Raw genomic sequence first — 22,020 nt, 5'->3', positions numbered from 1 at the left:
GTGTGTGTGTGTGCACACGTGTGAGTGTGTGTGTGTGCACACGTGTGAGTGTTTGTGTGTGCACAGGTGTGAGTGTGTATGTGTGCACACGTGTGAGTGTGTGCAGTATTTTAGGACCTCAGGGCTGCAGACTGCAATGTTAAGTGTTGATCTATTTCCTCCAGTCCAATAACAGAGGCATTATAAAGGCCTGCTTCACCAGCTGATCCCCAGAGCTGGCCTGGTCTGCCAAGCTAGTCTAGCCCAGAGAGGGTCACTGTGGCTGGGGAGAGGGAGAGGGAACGTGCCCCGGCCTGCTGGATCTGGAGGTGGTGGGGGATATACAAATTATCAGGATATGGAGATTTCCCATCGGACGGCGTTCTGATTACAAATATGTATAAATAAATAACTAGTTATAATACAGTTCCAGTCAAAAGTTTGGACACACCTACTCATTGCAGGGTTTTTCTTTATTTTTACTAGTTTATACATTGTAGAAAGACATCAAAACTAAGAAATAACACATATGGAATCATGTAGTAAACAAAACAGTGTTAAACAAATCTAAATATATTTTATATTTGAGATTCTTCAAAGTAGCCACCCTTTGCTTTGATGACAGCTTTGCACACTCTTGGCATTCTCTCAACCATCTTCATGGGGAAGTTACCTGGAATGCATTTCAATTAACAGGTGTGCCTTTTTAAAAGTTAATTTGTGGAATTTTTTTCCTTCTTAATGCATTTGAGCCAATCAGTTGTGTTGTGACAAGGTATAGGTGGTATACAGAAGATAGCCCTATTTGGTAAAAGACCAAGAACAGCTCAAACATGGCAAGAACAGCTCAAATAAGCAAAGAGAAACGACAGTCCATAATTTCTTTAAAGACATGAAGGTCAGTCACTACGGAACATTTCAAGAACTTTGAAAGTTTCTTCAAGTGCAGTCGCTAAAACCATCAAGCACTATGATGAAACTGGTTCTCATGAGGACCGCCACAGGAAAGCAAGACCAAGACTTAGAGTTACCAGCCTCAGAAATTGCAGCCAAAATAAATGCTTCACAGAGTTCAAATGACAGACACATCTCAACATCAACTGTTCATAGGAGACTGCGTGAATGAGGCTTTCATGGTCGAATTACTGCAAAGAAACCACTACTAAAGGACACCAGTAAGAAGAAGAGACTTGCTTGGGCCAAGAAACACGAGCAATGGACATTAGACCAGTGGAAATCTGTCCTTTGGTCTGATGAGTCCAAATTTGAGATTTTTGGTTCCAACGGCCGTGTCTTTGTGAGACGCAGAGTAGGTGAACGGATGATCTCCGCATGTGTGGTTCCCACTGTGAAGCATGGAGGAGGTAGGATGGTGTGGGGTGCTTTGCTGGTGACACTGTCTGTGATTTATTTAACCAGCATGGCTACCACAGCATTCTGCACTGATATGCCATCCCATCTGGTTTGCACATAGTGGGACTGTCATTTGTTTTTCAACAGGACAATGACACAACACACCTCCAGGCTGTGTAAGGGCTATTTGACCAACAAAGAGAGTGATGGAGTGCTGCATCAGATGACCTGGCCTCCACAATCACCCGACCTCAACTCAATTGAGATGGTTTAGGATGAGTTGGACCGCAGAGTGAAGGAAAAGCAGCCAACATGTGCTCAGCATATGTGGGAACTCCTTCAAAACTGTTGGAAAAGCATTCCAGGTGAAGCTGGTTGAGAGAATGCCAAGAGTGTGCAAAACTGTCATAAGGGGGGGGGGTGTAGGTGTGTATGGGGGGGTTGAGTGTATGTGTGTGTGAGAGAGAGAGAGAGAGAGAGAGAGAGAGAGAGAGAGAGAGAGAAGGAGAGAGAGAGAGAGAGAGAGAGAGAGAGAGAGAGAGAGAGAGAGAGGGAGAGAGAGAGAGAGAGATAGAAAGAGGGGCAGTAACACAGTAAATGGACATGACATGCAGGGTAAATGGTGTGTTTCTTCTTTAATGATCCATCTCCATCCCTGCTTTCTGTTTCTTTAAAGATGTCCGCTCAAGGAGGGGCACCTCTCTCTCATCTTCTCTTTTGAAGAGATTGGGAAGAAAAGAGGTGGAGAGCAGGGTAAGGAGGGGAATTGAGTTGGAGGGAGGGAGGGAAGAAGGAGTGTAAGAAGAAAAACAAAGAGAGAGAGAATAATAGAGAGAGACCTGGGTCCCCCTGCATCAGTGAATCAAGCAGCTGATTATGCCTGCATACCAAACCAAAGGCTATTATACTGAACATCCATCATAAATACAACCTGTCGCTCACGGCAACGCTGATGGATAGAACACAACAGGCTGCAGAGGGAAGGGATCCCTGGGTCTCCCTCCATCTCTCCATCTCACTCACTCACTCTGTTATTTTCCTTCTCCTATGTTCCCTTCCTCCTCAAACATCATTATCATCCCTCTCGTTCCCTCGTTCCCTCTCTCCCTCTCCCAGACTCCTGATCCCTCTCGTTCCCCCTCTCCCTCTCCCAGACTCCTTCTCCCTCTCCTTCCCTCTCTCCCTCTCCCAGACTCCTTCTCCCTCTCCTTCCCTCTCTCCCTCTCCCTCTCCCAGACTCCTTCTCCCTCTCCTTCCCTCTCTCCTTCTCCCACACTCCTTCTCCCTCTCCTTCCCTTTCTCCCTCTCACAGAATCCTTCTCTCTCTCCTTCCCTCTCTCCCTCTCACAGACTCCTTCTCCATCTCCTTCCCTCTCTCCCTCTTCCAGACCCCTTCTCCCTCTCCTTCCCTCTCTCCCTCTCACAGACTCCTTCTCCCTCTCCTTCCCTCTCTCCCTCTCACAGACTCCTTCTCCCTCTCCTTCCCTCTCTCCCTCTCACAGACTCCTTCTCCCTCTCTCCCTCTCACAGACTCCTTCTCCCTCTCTCCCTCTCACAGACTCCTTCTCCCTCTCTCCCTCTCACAGACTCCTTCTCCCTCTCCTTCCCTCTCTCCCTCTCACAGACTCCTTCTCCCTCTCCTTCCCTCTCTCCCTCTCACAGACTCCTTCTCCCTCTCTCCCTCTCACAGACTCCTTCTCCCTCTCTCCCTCTCACAGACTCCTTCTCCCTCTCTCCCTCTCACAGACTCCTTCTCCCTCTCTCCCTCTCACAGACTCCTTCTCCCTCTCCTCCCCTCTCTCCCTCTCACAGACTCCTTCTCCCTCTCCTTCCCTCTCTCCCTCTCACAGACTCCTTCTCCCTCTCTCCCTCTCACAGACTCCTTCTCCCTCTCCTTCCCTCTCTCCCTCTCACAGACTCCTTCTCCCTCTCCCCCTCTCACAGACTCCTTCTCCCTTCCCATTTTGATTCCCTCACTATCACTCATTTATTTTTTCATGTTCCAATTGTGACAGCATTGTAAGGGTCTGTGCACTATCCCATAGGAATGTGTGCACATGTGACACATGATGAGACTTGTGGTGAGTTAGGCCATAATGTCCATCCCAATCTGTGCCCGTGTTAAGTACCTGAGTATACCTAGATATGGCAGTGTGCCTGGGTAAGTCTGACAGTGACACTGTGCATATATGTGTTTGTGTGAGTCTACCTGTGTTTGTGTCTGTGTGCGAGCGTGTGTGTGTACCTGCGTAAGGGTGTGTGTGTGTGTGTACCTCTCCTAATGGCTTGGGTAATGAGGATGTAACGGGTGTGTTAACGACACAGACAGTGGGAAGATAGATGTCACTGCAGCCCTGGGGAGACCTATCGATAGGCCAGCCTGTCAGGCAGGCAGCCAGGCAGGCTGTCACTACAGGGGCCAGAAGAGATAGTGGCAGCCGATAGGGACCACACAGTGACACAGTCTCTTAATGCCCTGTCCTGACACACCACCACCAGCCGTCACGACTGACGAGAGATACCGTAATACCTCCCAGGATGCGTTGAGGTCAACGGTGTTGTAATGATGTGTGTAGTATCATTATGCAGGGTGTAATGATGTTGTAGTATTTTTATGCAGGGTGTAATGATGTTGTAGTATCATTATGCAGGGTGTAATGATGTGTGTAGTATTTTTATGCAGGGTGTAATGATGTGTGTAGTATTTTAATGCAGGGTGTAATGATGTTGTAGTATTTTTATGCAGGGTGTAATTATGTGTGTAGTATTTTTATGCAGAGTGTAATGATGTGTGTAGTATTTTTATGCAGGGTGTAATGATGTGTGTAGTATTTTTATGCAGGGTGTAATGATGTTGTAGTATTTTTATGCAGGGTGTAATGATGTGTGTAGTATTTTTATGCAGGGTGTAATGATGTGTGTAGTATTTTAATGCAGGGTGTAATGATGTGGTAGTATTTTTATGCAGGGTGTAATGATGTGTGTAGTATTTTTATGCAGGGTGTAATGATGTTGTAGTATTTTTATGCAGGGTGTAATTATGTGTGCAGTATTTTTATGCAGAGTGTAATGATGTGTGTAGTATTTTTATGCAGGGTGTAATGATGTGTGTAGTATTTTTATGCAGGGTGTAATGATGTTGTAGTATTTTTATGCAGGGTGTAATTATGTGTGTAGTATTTTTATGCAGAGTGTAATGATGTGTGTAGTATTTTTATGCAGAGTGTAATGATGTGTGTAGTATTTTTATGCAGGGTGTAATGATGTGTGTAGTATCATTATGCAGGGTGTAATGATGTGTGTAGTATGATTATGCAGGGTGTAATGATGTGTGTAGTATCATTATGCAGGGTGTAATGATGTTGTAGTATTTTCATGCAGGGTGTAATGATGTGTGTAGTATCATTATGCAGGGTGTAATGATGTGTGTAGTATTTTTATGCAGGGTGTAATGATGTTGTAGTATTTTTATGCAGGGTGTAATGATGTGTGTAGTATCATTATGCAGGGTGTAATGATGTGTGTAGTATCATTATGCAGGGTGTAATGATGTGTGTAGTATCATTATGCAGGGTGTAATGATGTGTGTAGTATTTTTATGCAGGGTGTAATGATGTTGTAGTATTTTTATGCAGGGTGTAATGATGTGTGTAGTATTTTTATGCAGGGTGTAATGATGTGTGTAGTATTTTAATGCAGGGTGTAATGATGTTGTAGTATTTTTATGCAGGGTGTAATGATGTTGTAGTATTTTTATGCAGGGTGTAATGATGTTGTAGTATCATTATGCAGGGTGTAATGATGTGTGTAGTATTTTTATGCAGGGTGTAATGATGTGTGTAGTATTTTAATGCAGGGTGTAATGATGTGTGTAGTATTTTAATGCAGGGTGTAATGATGTTGTAGTATTTTTATGCAGGGTGTAATGATGTGTGTAGTATCATTATGCAGGGTGTAATGATGTGTGTAGTATCATTATGCAGGGTGTAATGATGTTGTAGTATTTTTATGCAGGGTGTAATGATGTGTGTAGTATCATTATGCAGGGTGTAATGATGTGTGTAGTATTTTTATGCAGGGTGTAATGATGTTGTAGTATTTTTATGCAGGGTGTAATGATGTGTTTAGTATTTTTATGCAGGGTGTAATGATGTGTGTAGTATTTTTATGCAGGGTGTAATGATGTGTGTAGTATTTTAATGCAGGGTGTAATGATGTGTGTAGTATTTTAATGCAGGGTGTAATGATGTTGTAGTATTTTTATGCAGGGTGTAATTATGTGTGTAGTATTTTTATGCAGAGTGTAATGATGTGTGTAGTATTTTTATGCAGGGTGTAATGATGTGTGTAGTATTTTTATGCAGGGTGTAATGATGTTGTAGTATTTTTATGCAGGGTGTAATGATGTGTGTAGTATCATTATGCAGGGTGTAATGATGTGTGTAGTATTTTTATGCAGGGTGTAATGATGTGTGCAGTATTTTTATGCAGAGTGTAATGATGTGTGTAGTATTTTTATGCAGGGTGTAATGATGTGTGTAGTATTTTTATGCAGGGTGTAATGATGTTGTAGTATTTTTATGCAGGGTGTAATGATGTGTGTAGTATTTTTATGCAGGGTGTAATGATGTTGTAGTATTTTTATGCAGGGTGTAATGATGTGTGTAGTATTTTTATGCAGGGTGTAATGATGTGTGTAGTATCATTATGCAGGGTGTAATGATGTGTGTAGTATCATTATGCAGGGTGTAATGATGTTGTAGTATTTTTATGCAGGGTGTAATGATGTGTGTAGTATTTTTATGCAGGGTGTAATGATGTGTGTAGTATTTTTATGCAGGGTGTAATGATGTTGTAGTATTTTTATGCAGGGTGTAATGATGTGTGTAGTATTTTTATGCAGGGTGTAATGATGTTGTAGTATTTTTATGCAGGGTGTAATGATGTGTGTAGTATTTTTATGCAGGGTGTAATGATGTTGTAGTATTTTTATGCAGGGTGTAATGATGTGTGTAGTATTTTTATGCAGGGTGTAATGATGTTGTAGTATTTTTATGCAGGGTGTAATGATGTGTTTAGTATTTTTATGCAGGGTGTGATGATGTGTTTAGTATTTTTATGCAGGGTGTAATGATGTGTGTAGTATCATTATGCAGGGTGTAATGATGTGTGTAGTATTTTTATGCAGGGTGTAATGATGTTGTAGTATTTTTATGCAGGGTGTAATGATGTGTGTAGTATTTTTATGCAGGGTGTAATGATGTTGTAGTATTTTTATGCAGGGTGTAATGATGTGTGTAGTATTTTTATGCAGGGTGTAATGATGTGTGTAGTATCATTATGCAGGGTGTAATGATGTTGTAGTATCATTATGCAGGGTGTAATGATGTGTGTAGTATTTTTATGCAGGGTGTAATGATGTGTGTAGTATTTTAATGCAGGGTGTAATGGACGTTGTAGTATTTTTATGCAGGGTGTAATGGACGTTGCACTGCTTTCCAAGTTGTACCACTTCGTCCTGCTCCAGCTCACAGCAGGACTAGAACCTGGGACCACTGCCTCGCAAACACACCTGACTGGCGCCCTGAAAGGTTCTTACCCAGTTGCACCACAGAAAAGCTAGCAATTTGGCTCTTTGAGTGAAGACATTTCAGGCTGATAGGGTTGAGTGTGTAATGACAGTGTTTTTAACACTATAGACCAGAGTGCTCCTGACCCTCTGGCTGTTCCAGAGCTCTGCTAGCTGCTGGGAGCCTAATAGAAATACCTTCCTCTTCCTCTCCCCATTCACCTTTTTTTTCTCTCTCTCTCTCTCTCTCTCTCTCTCTCTCTCTCTCTCTCTCTCTCTCCATCATTCTCCATGATGAATTAACATCTTGTAGTGTATATTTTATTTAATGTTTCATTGTGCTGTTGGTGCAGACCCCTCCCTAACTCCTCCTGCCTTTGTAAATGTTCCATGTTGGAGAAGAGAATTTAGGGCATGTGAACCACACTCCTTCTCTTCTTCAATCCATTTATCTTTTATCCATCCCTCCATCCTCCCTTTCTCCATCCCTTCATTATTATACATCAGCTGATTATGCTGGCATACTAAACAAACAGCCTGGCTATTACACTGAACATCCATAATTAATACAACCTTTCACTCAGCGCAAATCTGATGGATAGAACACAACAGGCTGCAGGATGGGATCCCTGGTCTTCCTACACCTCTCCATCTCTCCCTCCATCTCTCCGTTCATCCCTCACTCCATCCCTCCCTGATTCCTACCATGTTCCTTTTCCCTTCAGCCTCTCATCATCTGTGCTGAGTCCCCCTCCAAACATCATCCTCTCTTTCCCATTCTCTCTCTCCCGTTCTCTCTCTCTCTCTCTCTCTCTCTCTCTCTCTCTCTCTCTCTCTCTCTCTCTCTCTCTCTCTCCTTCTCTCTCTCCTTCTCCTCTCGCTCTTCTCTCTCTCTCCACCTCCCTCCCTCCTCTCTCTCCTTCCTTCCCTCTCTCCCCTGCACATAGGTTCCATTCTGTGAAAGCTTGGCAGGTGAGTGAGTGTTATATTTTATTCAGCAGTGAGCCAGCCTCCCCCTGTTTAATGCCTGCGTCCCAAATTACACCATATTCACTACATAGTGCACTACTTGACCAGGACCCATAGGAACATAGGGTGCCAATACGGTGTTATCCATTTAATCAGGTCAGTGGGGGCCTAACCCCTAGCACCCGAAACCACTCTTGTGCAAAGTCACGCCTGATATCACTGAACATTGATTTTATGTCCACACCTGCAACTACAGTGAATATATAATATTATGTTTGTCATGTGTTCTGTATGTATTCAGTTCAGCTGACAACAATGTGAATCGATTGTATTCTGTAATTCATATGTACACATTGTTATGAACACATTTTCACTATTCACTCACAATGTTATTCAAATGCAGAGAAGGAGGATTTGTATGCAGAAGATTGAGCATAGAAATGGAATGAAGAGATTGTATTTCTATGGAACGAAGTAGGGCAGTGGAGTCATGTGTGTTATGAACAAATAGTTTGACCATTCTGTAATTGTAGAGACAGAGGATTTCTATGCAGAGGATTAAGCAAATAAATAGAATTAATAGATTGTATTTCTATGGAATCAAGCAAATAAATAGAATTAATAGATTGTATTTCTATGGAATCAAGCAAATACATAGAATGAATATATTGTCTATGGAATCGAGCAAAGGTATGAAGTAGGGCAATACATGTGTTGTGAATAAACAAATACCTTCCACCCATAGGACCCTGGTTCAAAATGTTATTCAATGTAGAGACAAAGGATTTATTGCACTAGATTAAGCATAGAAATAGAATGACACAGATTACCTCATAGTTTACACTGTAGACAATCAGGATATCTAGTTAACCATGCGCACAGGTGTTCCCACACATGTACACAACACGTGTACACACGCATGACCATTGAACTTGTTGGCACATGAGCAATCACACACAATCACACACAATCACACACAATCACACACGAGATGACAGATGGGAGTTCAATGGTGCGTGTGTACATGTGTGAGAACACCTGTGAGCACACACAACCGTTGAACTTGTTGGCACACAAGCAATCACACACAGTCACACGCACACACACACACACACACACACACACACACACACACACACACACACACACACACACACACACACACACACACACACACACACACACACACACACACACACACACACTTCCCCCATCTGTCATCTCATCATCCATCCAATTTGATATGTCCTTTGTGTAGACTATACTATGTACTATACTATACAAGGGAACCACTCCTCCTCCTTCCTCCGCTCCCTCACTCTCACTGCCTTCCTGTCTTCTCCTCACTCACACATATCCAAATAATCTTTATCCCTCTCTCCTCTCCTTCCCGTCTGCTTTTCCCTCTTTTGCTCCCTCACTTCTCCTTACTCACTCCTCTAGTGTGCCCTGGCTCTCTCTCTACCCCCTCCCTCCTGTCTCACTCACTCCATCTCTCTCTCTCTCACTCTCTCTCTGTCTTAACCCCCTCCCTCTCTAAATCTCTCTTTTTTTCTCTCTCCATCCTCTCTGTCTCTGTCTTTCTCTCTGTTCATTCTGATTCTCTCAGTCACACATGCATGCAGCATCTTCCCTCCCCACTTACTTTCTCTCTCAACTCTCATCCTCCTCTCTCCCTCCTCCTCTCTCCCTCTGTCACACACACATATCATCTCTTATCTTCCCGTCTGTGTCGTCTGTGTCTCAACATCTGTCTCTCTCACACAGACACTTACAGCCACTTCTCCCCCTCATCTCCCTCTCTCTTCTTCTCTCTCTCACTCAGACACGCAGAAACGCTCGCGCAACCCCAGCTTCAACACATACCTCACACTTATGCCGACTGGCACCCAAGGACAGAGCACCCTCTCTCTCTCTCTCTCTCTCTCTCTCTCTCTCTCTCTCTCTCTTTCTCTCTCTCTCCCTCTCCCTCCCTCCCTCTCTATCTCTCTCCCTCTCTCCCTCTTTCTCTCCCTTTCTCTGTCTCAGTCCTGCTGTCTGGGTCTGTGAGAGTGTGTGTGTTTCTGGGCTTCCCCGACGCCGAGCCGAGCTGAGCTCACACACTCCTGAGCATTTAAGGACGAGGAAGAGGAGGGCCATGGAGCACAGCCACATCTTCACCCTCCTTTCCCCCCCCAACAGCAGTGCCTGGAGCCCGGGGCAGCAGCCGGCCGACACTCCCCAGGGTTGCCCCCTCGGACCACTGCCCGTCATCTACTACAGCGCCCTGCTCTGCCTCGGCCTGCCCGGTAAGAGGGACAGGGGGGAGAGGATGGATTAGAGAGAGTGTGTGTGTGTGACTGTGTGTGCATTGTTTGTGTGTGTGTGTTGTGCCTGTCTTACTACGTATATGTATTTTGTGTGAATATGTATTTGTTTGTGTTTGTATGACAGTGTGTGTGTGTGTGTTTGCTATACTCTAAGTGAGTTTGTTTGAAGTCTGTGTTTTGTACTCAACTGCTCTAGTCATTAATTTATATCTCACATTGACCTTGTCTTATCTGTGTGCTCGAGTGTGTGTGCATGTGTCTGTGCCAGTGTGTGTGTGTGCCCATGCCGCACACACACAAACACAGAACTACTTGCGTGTGTGTGCCTGTGCGAGTGTGTGTGCGCCCGCACGTCGGTCTGTTGGATCAACAGAGATAAAAAGCCAGACAAATGAAAAAAGGGATGAAATGTTATTTTCTGTTACTCAGCTCAAATTTCACCTCTTTTAAATTATCCGGCTTCTGTTCACCCAGTGAATTATAATGAAGCAGAAAGAGAGACCTGAAGGATTTATCCAGGTGATGACTGGTCCTGAAATGTGACTATTTCCTACGGAGACGTGACCTCTAGGACATAATGTGGGACTGTCTTTCCTACGTAGCCGTCAACTCTAGGACATTGTTTGGGACTGTCTTTCCTACACAGATGCCACCTCTAGGACATCATTTGGGATTGTCTTTCCTACACAGACACGGCTCTCTGACCTCTAGGACATACTGTGTGTTAACCGGCTCTCTGACCTCTGAAAGATATTGATGCATTCCAGTCATGTCTGATCCAAAGACGTATGGGTCAGTTCAGACCTGGGCTGATAGCTTGACTGTAATATGTGTTTGGAGTAGAACACATTGTGCCTAAAGAACTACGTCTGTGTTATAGCTGTGGGTAGACACACTTAAATGAACACACTGTACCATTAGTCTATACTGAGACTGCCGTGGCTTTCAGGTGCATAGCCTACAAGCACTCGTGTTGTTGGGTTACTTACAGTACTTCATCGTTTCTGTAAAGACTTATTGGTGAGTTCATTCACAAGACAGATTTTATGTGTCTGCTTCCCTACTGTGTGGTCTATGGATGAACACTTACCCAGTCTGGGCAACAGGGTCTCATTAGAATGTGTCAAAATAGTGACATTTAACCACTGTAATTACAGTGCATTCGGGAAGTATTCAGACCCCTTGACTTTTTCCACATTTTGTTATGTTACAGCCTAATTCTAAAATTGATTTTTTTTAAATCCTCATCAATTTATTCACAATACCTCGTATTGACAAAGAAAAAGCATGTTTTAAGAAATTGTTGCAAACGTATTTAAATAAGTATTCAGACCCTTCACTCAGTACTTTGTTAAAGCACCTTTGGCAGCGATTACAGCCTCAAGACTTTTTGGGTATGAAGCTGTAAGCTTGGCACACCTGTATTTGGGGAGGATCTCTGCAGATCCTCTCAAGCTCTGTCAGGTTGGATGAGGAGCGTCACTGCACAGCTATTTTCAGGTCTCTCCAGAGATGTTCGATCTGGTTCAAGTCCGGGCTCTGGCTGGGCCACTCAAGGACATTCAGAGACTTGTTCCAAAGCCATTCCTGCGTTGTCTTGGCTGTGTCCTTAGGGTCGTTGTCCTGTTGGAATGTGAACCTTCGCCCCAGTCAGAGGTCCTGAGAGTTCTGGAGCAGGTTTTCATCTGTACTTTGCTCTGCTGAAAAACATCCCCACAGCATGATGCTGTCACCACCATGCTTCACCGTACGGATGGTGCCAGGTTTCCTCCAGATGTGACACTTGACATTCATGCTAAAGAGTTCAATCTTGGTTTCATCAGACCAGAGAATCTTGTTTCTCATGGTCTGAGAGTCCTTTAGGTGCCTTTTGTCAATCTTCAAGCGGGCTGTCGTGCCTTTTATTGAGGAGTGTCTTCCGTCTGGCCACTCTACCATAAAGGCCTGATTGGTGTAGTGCTGCAGAGATGGTTGTCCATCTGGAAGGTTCTGCCATCTCCACAGAGGAACTGTGGAGCTCGATCAGAGTGACCATCGGGTTCTTGGTCACCTCCCTGACCAAGGCCCTTCTCCCCCGATTGCTCAGTTTTGCCGGGTGGCCAGCTATAGGAGTCTTGGTGGTTCCAAACTTTTTCCGTTTCAGAATGATAAAGGCCACTGTGTTCTTGGGGACCTTCAATGCTGCAGACATTTTGTTGGTACCCTTCACTAGGTCTGTGTCTCGACACAATTCTGTCTCGGCGCTCTACAGACAATTCCTTCGATCTAATGGCTTGGTTTTTGCTATGACAACTGTGGGACCTTATATAGACAGGTTTGTGCCTTTCCAAATCATGTCTAATCGATTGAATTTACCACAGGTGGGCTACCATCAAGTTGTAGAAACATCTCAAGAATGATCAGTGGAAACAGGATGCACCTGAGCTCAATTTTGAGTCTCATAGACAAGGGTCTGAATACTTATGTAAATAAGGTATTTCTGTTTTTATTTTTAATGCATTTGCAACTATTTGTAAAAACCTGTTTTTGCTTCATCATTATGGGGTATTGTGTGTAGATCGATGAGGGAAACAATTTGAGAATAAGGCCGTAACGAAACAAAATGTGGAAAAAGTCAAGGGGTCTGAATACTTTCAGAATGCACTGTATATGTCAAATATTACCTCTGGTCTTGTTCTATGTGTTGTGGTGGCTAGAGAGTGAGAGGGAGAGAGAGGCTAGGGGTCAGGACAAATGCTGATGTCCAATCTATGATTAAAGTCTATGTTCTGCCCTTGAGGCTGTAGCAGATATATTCACTCTGCTTCAGCTGCAGACCAGAACTTCATCTCAATTTGTTTCAAGAGGAAAAAAAGATTGCAACCCTCAATTCTAAAGCTATTACCCTACGTTCTTCAATACGTTATACTCTGGTTTTATTTTCAACATGGCATGTTTTAAATGCCTTCACTAAAAGAGGTTATTGCACTCCATGCTAGTTGTAAGTAGAGTGTGGAGTGAATTGACTGGCCCTTATTCTGAGCAGTAATACTGTGATCTGTGTTTGATAAGAGTTTCATAAGGGATGTCCCACTTTCTATTACAATGGATCAGGAGTAAGAGATGTCAAGATGTACACTGTTCTCAATAAGGGAATCTGCAATTCAAGGTAATAGAAGTGCTTTGTATGCCAAACTATCATAAAACTGTTTCCTGCACGTCGCCTGCTGTCTTGAAGAAAGAAAGCCCCTTTAACCTCCTCCGGCTCCATTTTTCTGTTGGAAGGTAAATCTATACTATAGTAGCTGACCACAATCAATTATGTTTGCAGCCCTGAATGCTGAATCCTTGGAAGATGGAAGGAGTTTGAATCTTCTGATTTTGAAATGGTTGATTTTTACTTGTTCTACTACAGTAGTTTTGCTGACATATCATTCCACCTGACCTGGACTGATAGCTTGACTGTAATGTTCATTTGGAGTAATAATATTGCTGCCTAGATACCTATTTGTCTGTGTTGTAGCTTGGAGTTAGTCGCACTCCCACTGGGCACAGACGTCAATTCAACGTCTATTCCACATTGGTTCAATGTAATTTTGTTGAACTGACATGGAAACAATATTGATTCAACCAGTGTTTGCCCAATGGGATGTAATTAACACACTGTGCCATTAGTCTGTTCTGAGACTGCTGTGGGCTTTGGGTACGTATGTAAATCATCTTGTCTTTAGGTTACTTACAGTGACCTCGATGTAGAATGACATAAAGAGAGAGGGATGGATAGATTTGAAGATGGAGGTAGAGTGAGTGCATGATGAGAGGATGTGAGAAAGAGAATGTTATTTCTAGGACAAAGATAAGAGGTGTTGAGAAAAAGATGTGCAACAGACTTGAGGGTGAAAAGTGAAACTGAGAATGAGAGAGATAACGAGGAAGAAGTTTAAATAGAGAGGAAGATCAGGAGAGAAAGAGAGGTGAGAATGGAGAGAGAGCTGTATCAGGAGAGAGAGGTGAAGAGCCAGAAAAGGAGAGTGAGAGAAAGAGAAAGAGAGAGATGAAGAAGGAGAGAGAGGTGAAGAGCCAGAAAAGGAGAGTGAGAGAAAGAGAAAGAGAGAGATGAAGAAGGAGAGAGAGGTGAAGTTGGAGGGAAAGAGGGAGAAAGGGGTAAAGAGGGAGAGGGAGAACGACAGAGCAAGAGAACGACGGAGCGATAGAACGACAGAGCAAGAGAGGTGAACATGGAGAGAAAAAAGAGAGAAGTGAAAAAAAAATGGATAGAGAAATTAGAAGAGAAAGAGAGAGGTGAAGAGAGAGAACGACAACGAGAGGGAGAGAGATTAATAACAGCAGAGTCAGTGAAGTGGCACCCTGAGACCTGAGTGAGGAAGCCAGACGACAGAGCTATGACGAATTGCCACCTATTTAATTAATCGCTCACCCGTTCTTAACGGGCGCTCTCTCTCTCTGCCTCACGAGGCTGCTGCTCTATGGGAACTAAACCAGCGTGTTCAGGCAGCAGCAAACATCACAGTACCCTACAGTACCACAACACTGGGCCGGGGATGTGTTATAGTCTGTGTCTATGCTTATGTGTGACTAACAGGAATTCAACTGTTCTGTTGCTGTATTAAAGTTATGGTTTGTAGCCTAGGCAAAGCAATGAAACACAAGTATAAGTTTAGGTATTGTTTCAGCATAGTTAGGTGTCATACAAATTATTGAGGACTTTTATGTGGTGGTTGTGGAAATTAAATAATGTCTTCTTATACCATAGATAGTTTGACCGTCTCTACTGCATGTTATTGAGAGGACATACTTTTTGGGGGATTCTTGTTTATGGTTGGTGTTACCTAGCCTGGCTAGACCACACAAAAGTACAATGTTCAGTCCTGGTGTAGCCAGGCTAGGTCATACCATGAGGAATATCTGAAACAGTGTTGAGTCATGGTGTATCCAGGCTAGGTCATACCATGAGGGATATCTGAAACAGTGTTCAGTCATGGTGTAGCCAGGCTAGGTCATACCATGAGGAATATCTGAAACAGTGTTGAGTCATGGTGTAGCCAGGCTAGGTCATACCATGAGGAATATCTGAAACAGTGTTCAGTCATGGTGTAGCAGGCTAGGTCATACCATGAGGAATATCTGAAACAGTGTTCAGTCATAGTGTAGCCAGGCTAGGTCATACCATGAGGAATATTTGAAACAGTGTTCAGTCATGGTGTAGCCAGGCTAGGTCATACCATGAGGAATATTTGAAACAGTATAGAGTCATGGTGTATCCAGGCTAGGTCATACCATGAGGGATATCTGAAACAGTGTTGAGTCATGGTGTAGCCAGGCTAGGTCATACCATGAGGAATATTTGAAACAGTATAGAGTCATGGTGTATCCAGGCTAGGTCATACCATGAGGGATATCTGAAACAGTGTTCAGTCATGGTGTAGCCAGGCTAGGTCATACCATGAGGAATATCTGAAACAGTGTTGAGTCATGGTGTATCCAGGCTAGGTCATACCATGAGGAATATCTGAAACAGTATGGAGTCATGGTGTATCCAGGCTAGGTCATACCATGAGGGATATCTGAAACAGTGTTGAGTCATGGTGTAGCCAGGCTAGGTCATACCATGAGGGATATATGAAACAGTGCTATACTAGGTCCTACAGCTATACTCTCTTAGAAGAAAGGGTTCCAATAGGGTTCTTCAGCTGTCCCCATAGGAGAACCCTTTTTGGCTCCAGGTACAACTATTTTTGGCTCCAGGTAGAACATGTTTGGTGACATGTAGAACCCTCTGTAGAAAGGGTTCTGCATGCAACCCAAAAGGGTTCTACCTGGAACTGAAAGGGTTCTTCAAAGGGTTATCCTGTGGGGACAGCTGAAGAACCCTTTAAGAGTTTATGAGTGCACCATTGCAGCTGTTCTACTGCTGTTGATCCCTGATGTCAATAACTCTCTGTACCTTTTAATTCACAACCAATTAACCAACGTCTCACCAGGGAGCAGCTCCTGTGCTTACTGTAAACAGAGTCCTGATGCATGAGTGTAGTCACTAGTTAGGTTCCCCACAGTCTTGTATACTGTATGTATACTGTATGTAGTCAGGGAGTTTGGTGTATGTATACTGTTTGTTGTCAGGGAGTTTGGTGTATGTATACTGTATGTAGTCAGGGAGTTTGGTGTGTGTATACTGTATGTAGTCAGGGAGTTTGGTGTATGTATACTGTATGTGATCAGGGAGTTTAGTGTATGTATACTGTATGTAGTCAGGGAGTTTAGTGTATGTATACTGTATGTGGTCAGGGAGTTTGGTGTGTGTATACTGTATGTATACTGTATGTATACTGTATGTATACTGTATGTAGTCAGGGAGTTTAGTGTATGTATACTGTATGTAGTCAGGGAGTTTGGTGTATGTATACTGTATGTGGTCAGGGAGTTTGGTGTGTGTATACTGTATGTATACTGTATGTATACTGTATGTATACTGTATGTAGTCAGGGAGTTTAGTGTATGTATACTGTATGTAGTCAGGGAGTTTGGTGTATGTATACTGTATGTGGTCAGGGAGTTTGGTGTGTGTATACTGTATGTATACTGTATGTATATTGTATGTATACTGTATGTAGTCAGGGAGTTTGGTGTATGTATACTGTATGTATACTGTATGTATATTGTATGTAGTCAGGGAGTTTGGTTTATGTATACTGTATGTGGTCAGGGAGTTTGGTGTGTGTATACTGTATGTAGTCAGGGAGTTTGGTTTATGTATACTGCATGTAGTCAGGGAGTTTAGTGTATGTATACTGTATGTATACTGTATGTATACTGTATGTAGTCAGGGAGTTTGGTGTATGTATACTGTATGTAGTCAGGGAGTTTGGTGTATGTATACTGTATGTTGTCAGGGAGTTTAGTGTATGTATACTGTATGTTGTCAGGGAGTTTGGTGTATGTATACTGTATGTTGTCAGGGAGTTTGGTGTATGTATACTGTATGTTGTCAGGGAGTTTGGTGTATGTATACTGTATGTTGTCAGGGAGTTTGGTGTATGTATACTGTATGTTGTCAGGGAGTTTAGTGTATGTATACTGTATGTTGTCAGGGAGTTTTGTGTATGTATACTGTATGTTGTCAGGGAGTTTTGTGTATGTATACTGTATGTTGTCAGGGAGTGTGGTGAACGTATTTATCTCTAATAAAGATATTTTATATTTGGGTCATTGATCTGCTTGCCTCAGTGGGGAGGTGTGCGTTGTTTGTGTGTGCTTATGTGCGTGGGTGTGCGTTTTTATTTATGTGTGTGTCTGTGTGTGCATGACTGCGTGTGTGTCAGGGAGAGAGGAGGATAGGATGGAGGGAGAGAGGAGGATAGGATGGAGGGAGAGAGGAGGATAGGATGGAGGGAGAGAGGAGGATAGGATGGAGGGAAAGAGGAGGATAGGATGGAGGGAGAGAGGAGGATAGGATGGAGGGAGAGAGGAGGATAGGATGGAGGGAGAGAGGAGGATAGGATGTAGGGAGAGAAGAGGATAGGATGGAGGGAGAGAGGAGGATAGGATGGAGGGAGAGAGGAGGATAGGATGGAGGGATAGAGTATGATAGAATTTCGAAAGAGAGGAGGATAGGATGGAGGAGAGAGAAGGATAGGATGGGGGAGAGAGGAGGATAGGATGGAGGGAGTGAGGAGGATAGGATGGAGGGAGGGAGGAGGATAGGATGGAGGGAGGGAGGGAGAGAGGAGAATAGGATGGAGGGATAGAGTATGATAGAATTTAGAAAGAGAGGAGGATAGGATGGAGGGAGAGAGGAGGATAGGATGGAGGGAGAGCAGAGGATAGGGTGGAGGGAGAAGAATAGGATGGAGGGAGAGATAGAAGATAGGATGGAGGGAGGGAGGAGGATAGAATGGATGGAGGGAGGGAGGAGGATAGGATGGATGGAGGGAGGGAGAGAGGAGAATAGGATGGAGGGATACAGTATGATAGAATTTAGAAAGAGAGGAGGATATGATCGAGGGAGGGAGAGAGGAGGATAGGATGGAGGGAGAGCAGAGGATAGGATGGAGGGAGAGAGGAGGATAGGATGGAGGGAGGGAGAGCAGAGGATAGGATGGAGGGAGAGAGGAGGATAGGATGGATGGAGGGAGGGAGAGAGGAGAATAGGATGGAGGGATAGAGTATGATAGAATTTAGAAAGAGAGGAGGATAGGATGGAGGGAGAGAGAGAGGAGGATAGGATGGAGGGAGAGCAGAGGATAGGGTGGAGGGAGAAGAATAGGATGGAGGGAGAGATAGAAGATAGGATGGAGGGAGGGAGGAGGATAGAATGGATGGAGGGAGGGAGGAGGATAGGATGGATGGAGGGAGGGAGAGAGGAGAATAGGATGGAGGGATAGAGTATGATAGAATTTAGAAAGAGAGGAGGATATGATCGAGGGAGGGAGAGAGGAGGATAGGATGGAGGGAGAGCAGAGGATAGGATGGAGGGAGAGAGGAGGATAGGATGGAGGGAGGGAGAGCAGAGGATAGGATGGAGGGAGAGAGGAGGATAGGATGGATGGAGGGAGGGAGAGAGGAGAATAGGATGGAGGGATAGAGTATGATAGAATTTAGAAAGAGAGGAGGATAGGATGGAGGGAGAGAGAGAGGAGGATAGGATGGAGGGAGAGCAGAGGATAGGGTGGAGGGAGAAGAATAGGATGGAGGGAGAGATAGAAGATAGGATGGAGGGAGAGATAGAAGATAGGATGGAGGGAGAGATAGACGATAGGATGGAGGGAGAGATAGAAGATAGGATGGAGGGAAGCGACTTCATTGTGGATGAAGAACATGGGGAAGGAAAAGTGACAGAAAGGATATCAGACGGAAGGGAGAAGATTCTCTTGTGTACTGATGAAAAAAAGAGAATGGAGGGAAGGAGGAGGAAAGGAGGATGCAGGGACCGGAGTTGACAGAGGGAAGGGACAGTGGCTTTGGGGAGAGTCTCAGGAAGGGAGGCAAAGCGGAGGATGCTCTCCTCCTTCTAAAGTGAGGCATTGTCTGGGGAAATGATGGAGGAAGAGAAGGAGGAAATTCCCAGTGTTATATCCACCAGGCAGCGGCCTGTCGGGGAGGAGATGAGCCAGAGATGACAGGGGAGGAGGGAGGAGGGAGGAGGGAGAGAGGGTAGAAATAGATAGATAGGTGTTTTTAAAGCTGTTGACACAGTGACAGTTCTGACTGGTGTTGAAAGTGTATCCGTTACCCACATAAAAACCAACTAGGCAGTGTTAAGCTGTAAGAAAACACTGAGGAAGGTGTACAGTATCCTCAATACCACACAGCACTATTTAAAGGAGGACTTAGATCTCATGTCAATGTTTATGGGTTAGAACTAATCATTATTGCCAGCAGCATACCACCCTTGCTTCTGAAGCTAACCAGGGTTGGTCTTGGTTGGTCCCTGGATGGGAGACCAGATGCTGCTGTAAGTGGTGTTGGAGGGCCAGTAGGAGGCACTCTTTCCTCTGATCTAAAAAATATTCAAATTCCCCAGGGCAGTGATTGGGGATACTGCTCTGTGTAGGGTGCCGTCTTTCGGATTGGGACGTTAAACGGGTGTCCTGACTCTCTGAGGTCATTAAAGATCCCATGGCACTTATCGTAAGAGTAGGGTGTTCACCCCGGTGTCCTGGCTAAATTCCCAATCTGGCCCTCAAACCATCATGGCCACCTAATCATCCCCAGTTTACAATTAGTGCATTCATCCCCCTCCTCTCCCCTGTAACTATTCCCCAGGTCGTTGCTGTAAATGAGAATGTGTTCTCAGTCAACTTACCTGGTAAAATAACAGTTGAATAAATGTAAAAATGAGGTAGTCATGGAAAAGCTCTCAGGAACGGACATTCATCTGTCGGCCATCCCCCTCCTCTCATCCTACTCCTCCACTTGTTATCCTCTCTTTACATCGTTCCTCTCCCCCCTCTTCTTGTTGTTTACTTCCTGGTCTCGCCCTCATCCTCCCCTACAAAACTCTGTCTCCCTCTCTGGTTCTTTCATCTCCTATCCATCTTCTTGGTCTCTCTCTCTCTCTCTCTCTCTCTCTCTCTCTCTCTCTCTCTCTCTCTCTCTCTCCTCATCTCCAGGTTGCTATAGAGCTTCTATAGACAGTGGGAGCAGAGCAGGAGTTGAACAACAAGGTTTGGTTCAATAGACAGTGTGCTCTGAGGAATCAACAGGTCTCATCAGGCAGTAGCACAACACTGCAGTGGCATCAATACAAACCTGGCCCTGCATCTCTTTCTCTATCCACTCTCTCCTCTTCTCTCTTATTTGCTTTCTCTCTGTTTCTCTCTGTCTCTCTACAATTATTCTTAGCTTTTTTTCTCGCTCTCTCTGCCTCTATTATCACCCCCCCTCTCTCTTTCTAACTATCCTATCTCCCTCTCTCTAACTATCCTAGCCCTCTCTCTCTCTTTCTAGTTTGCCCTCTCTGTCTCTACCTCTATTGTCACTCTCTTTTTCATTCAGTATCTCTAACTGTCTTCACCCTCTCTCTCCTACTCTAAAATATTAATATTCTCCACCTCCATATCTCTCTTTTGGAATGTATTCATCTATGAAAGCACACAGCAGTGTATGGTTAAGTGTTAGTTCACAGAAAACAAGATAAATAAAGAAATAAACTCAAAATCTGTCTTTGTAGAGAGGGTACAAAGAATATTCTTAGAAAAGGGGTTGTACCTGGAACCAGGTACAGGGACAGCCAAAGAACCGCAGAACCCTTTTTTTTCTAAGTGTATAGCCAAGATTGGATCGTAGATGTACAACTTAAATAAAGTGAATTGATTGGTGGATTGGTTGTTCGGTCTAATCAGACTCTTTGATAAGACAAAAGGGCAAATGTTTGTCATAAGGTTCAAAGTGCGTGTGACCTTCGAAATTGCCTTTTGATGTTTCAATCATCCCTCTCTTGTCCTCCCACTCCCCTACATCACTACCTCTCTTGTCCTCCCACTCCCCTACCTCCTCCATCACTACGTCTCTTGTCCTCCCACTCCCTTACCTCCTACATCACTACCTCTCCTTTCCTCCCACTCCCCTACCTCCTCCATCACTACCTCTCCTTTCCTCCCTTATCCCTTACCTCCTCCATCACTACTTCTCGTTTCCTCCCACTCCCCTACCTCCTCCATCACTACCTCTCCTTTCCTCCCACTCCCCTACCTCCTCCATAACTACCTCTCCTTTCCTCCCACTCCCCTACCTCCTCCATCACTACCTCTCCTTTCCTCCCTTATCCCTTACCTCCTCCATCACTACTTCTCGTTTCCTCCCACTCCCCTACCTCCTCCATCACTACCTCTCCTTTCCTCCCACTCCCCTACCTCCTCCATCACTACCTCTCCTTTCCTCCCACTCCCCTACCTCCTCCATCACTACCTCTCTTGTCCTCCCACTCCCCTACCTCCTCCATCACTACGTCTCTTGTCCTCCCACTCCCTTACCTCCTACATCACTACCTCTCCTTTCCTCCCACTCCCCTACCTCCTCCATCACTACCTCTCCTTTCCTCCCTTATCCCTTACCTCCTCCATCACTACTTCTCGTTTCCTCCCACTCCCCTACCTCCTCCATCACTACCTCTCCTTTCCTCCCACTCCCCTACCTCCTCCATAACTACCTCTCATTTCCTCCCACTCCCTTACCTCCTCCATCACTACCTCTCCTTTCCTCCCACTCCCCTACCTCCTCCATCACTACCTCTCCTTTCCTCCCACTCCCCTACCTCCTCCATCACTACCTCTCCTTTCCTCCCACTCCCCTACCTCCTCCATCACTACCTCTCCTTTCCTCCCACTCCCTTACCTCCACCAT

The 22,020-nt window shown here is 44.5% G+C and overlaps 1 protein-coding gene across 1 annotated transcript in view; it reads left to right on the top strand.

Moving 5' to 3' along the window:
* Nucleotides 1-9,846: 9,846 nt before the first annotated feature.
* LOC110486937 (putative G protein-coupled receptor 139) overlaps nucleotides 9,847-22,020 on the top strand; it is a 26,312-nt gene continuing 14,138 nt past the window's right edge. Inside the window, exon 1 of the mRNA XM_090194474.1 lies at nucleotides 9,847-10,158. Within this exon, the coding sequence (XP_090050600.1) occupies nucleotides 10,008-10,158 (151 nt within the window). The 5' untranslated portion in view covers nucleotides 9,847-10,007. The remainder of the gene's footprint in view (nucleotides 10,159-22,020) is intronic.

Source organism: Oncorhynchus mykiss, chromosome 13 (genome assembly GCF_057628025.1).
Source record: "Oncorhynchus mykiss isolate SJ-2025 chromosome 13, ASM5762802v1, whole genome shotgun sequence".
NCBI lineage: Eukaryota > Metazoa > Chordata > Actinopteri > Salmoniformes > Salmonidae > Oncorhynchus > Oncorhynchus mykiss.
Note: the sequence above shows the minus strand (reverse complement) of the source record. Positions and strands in the feature narration are given on the sequence as shown.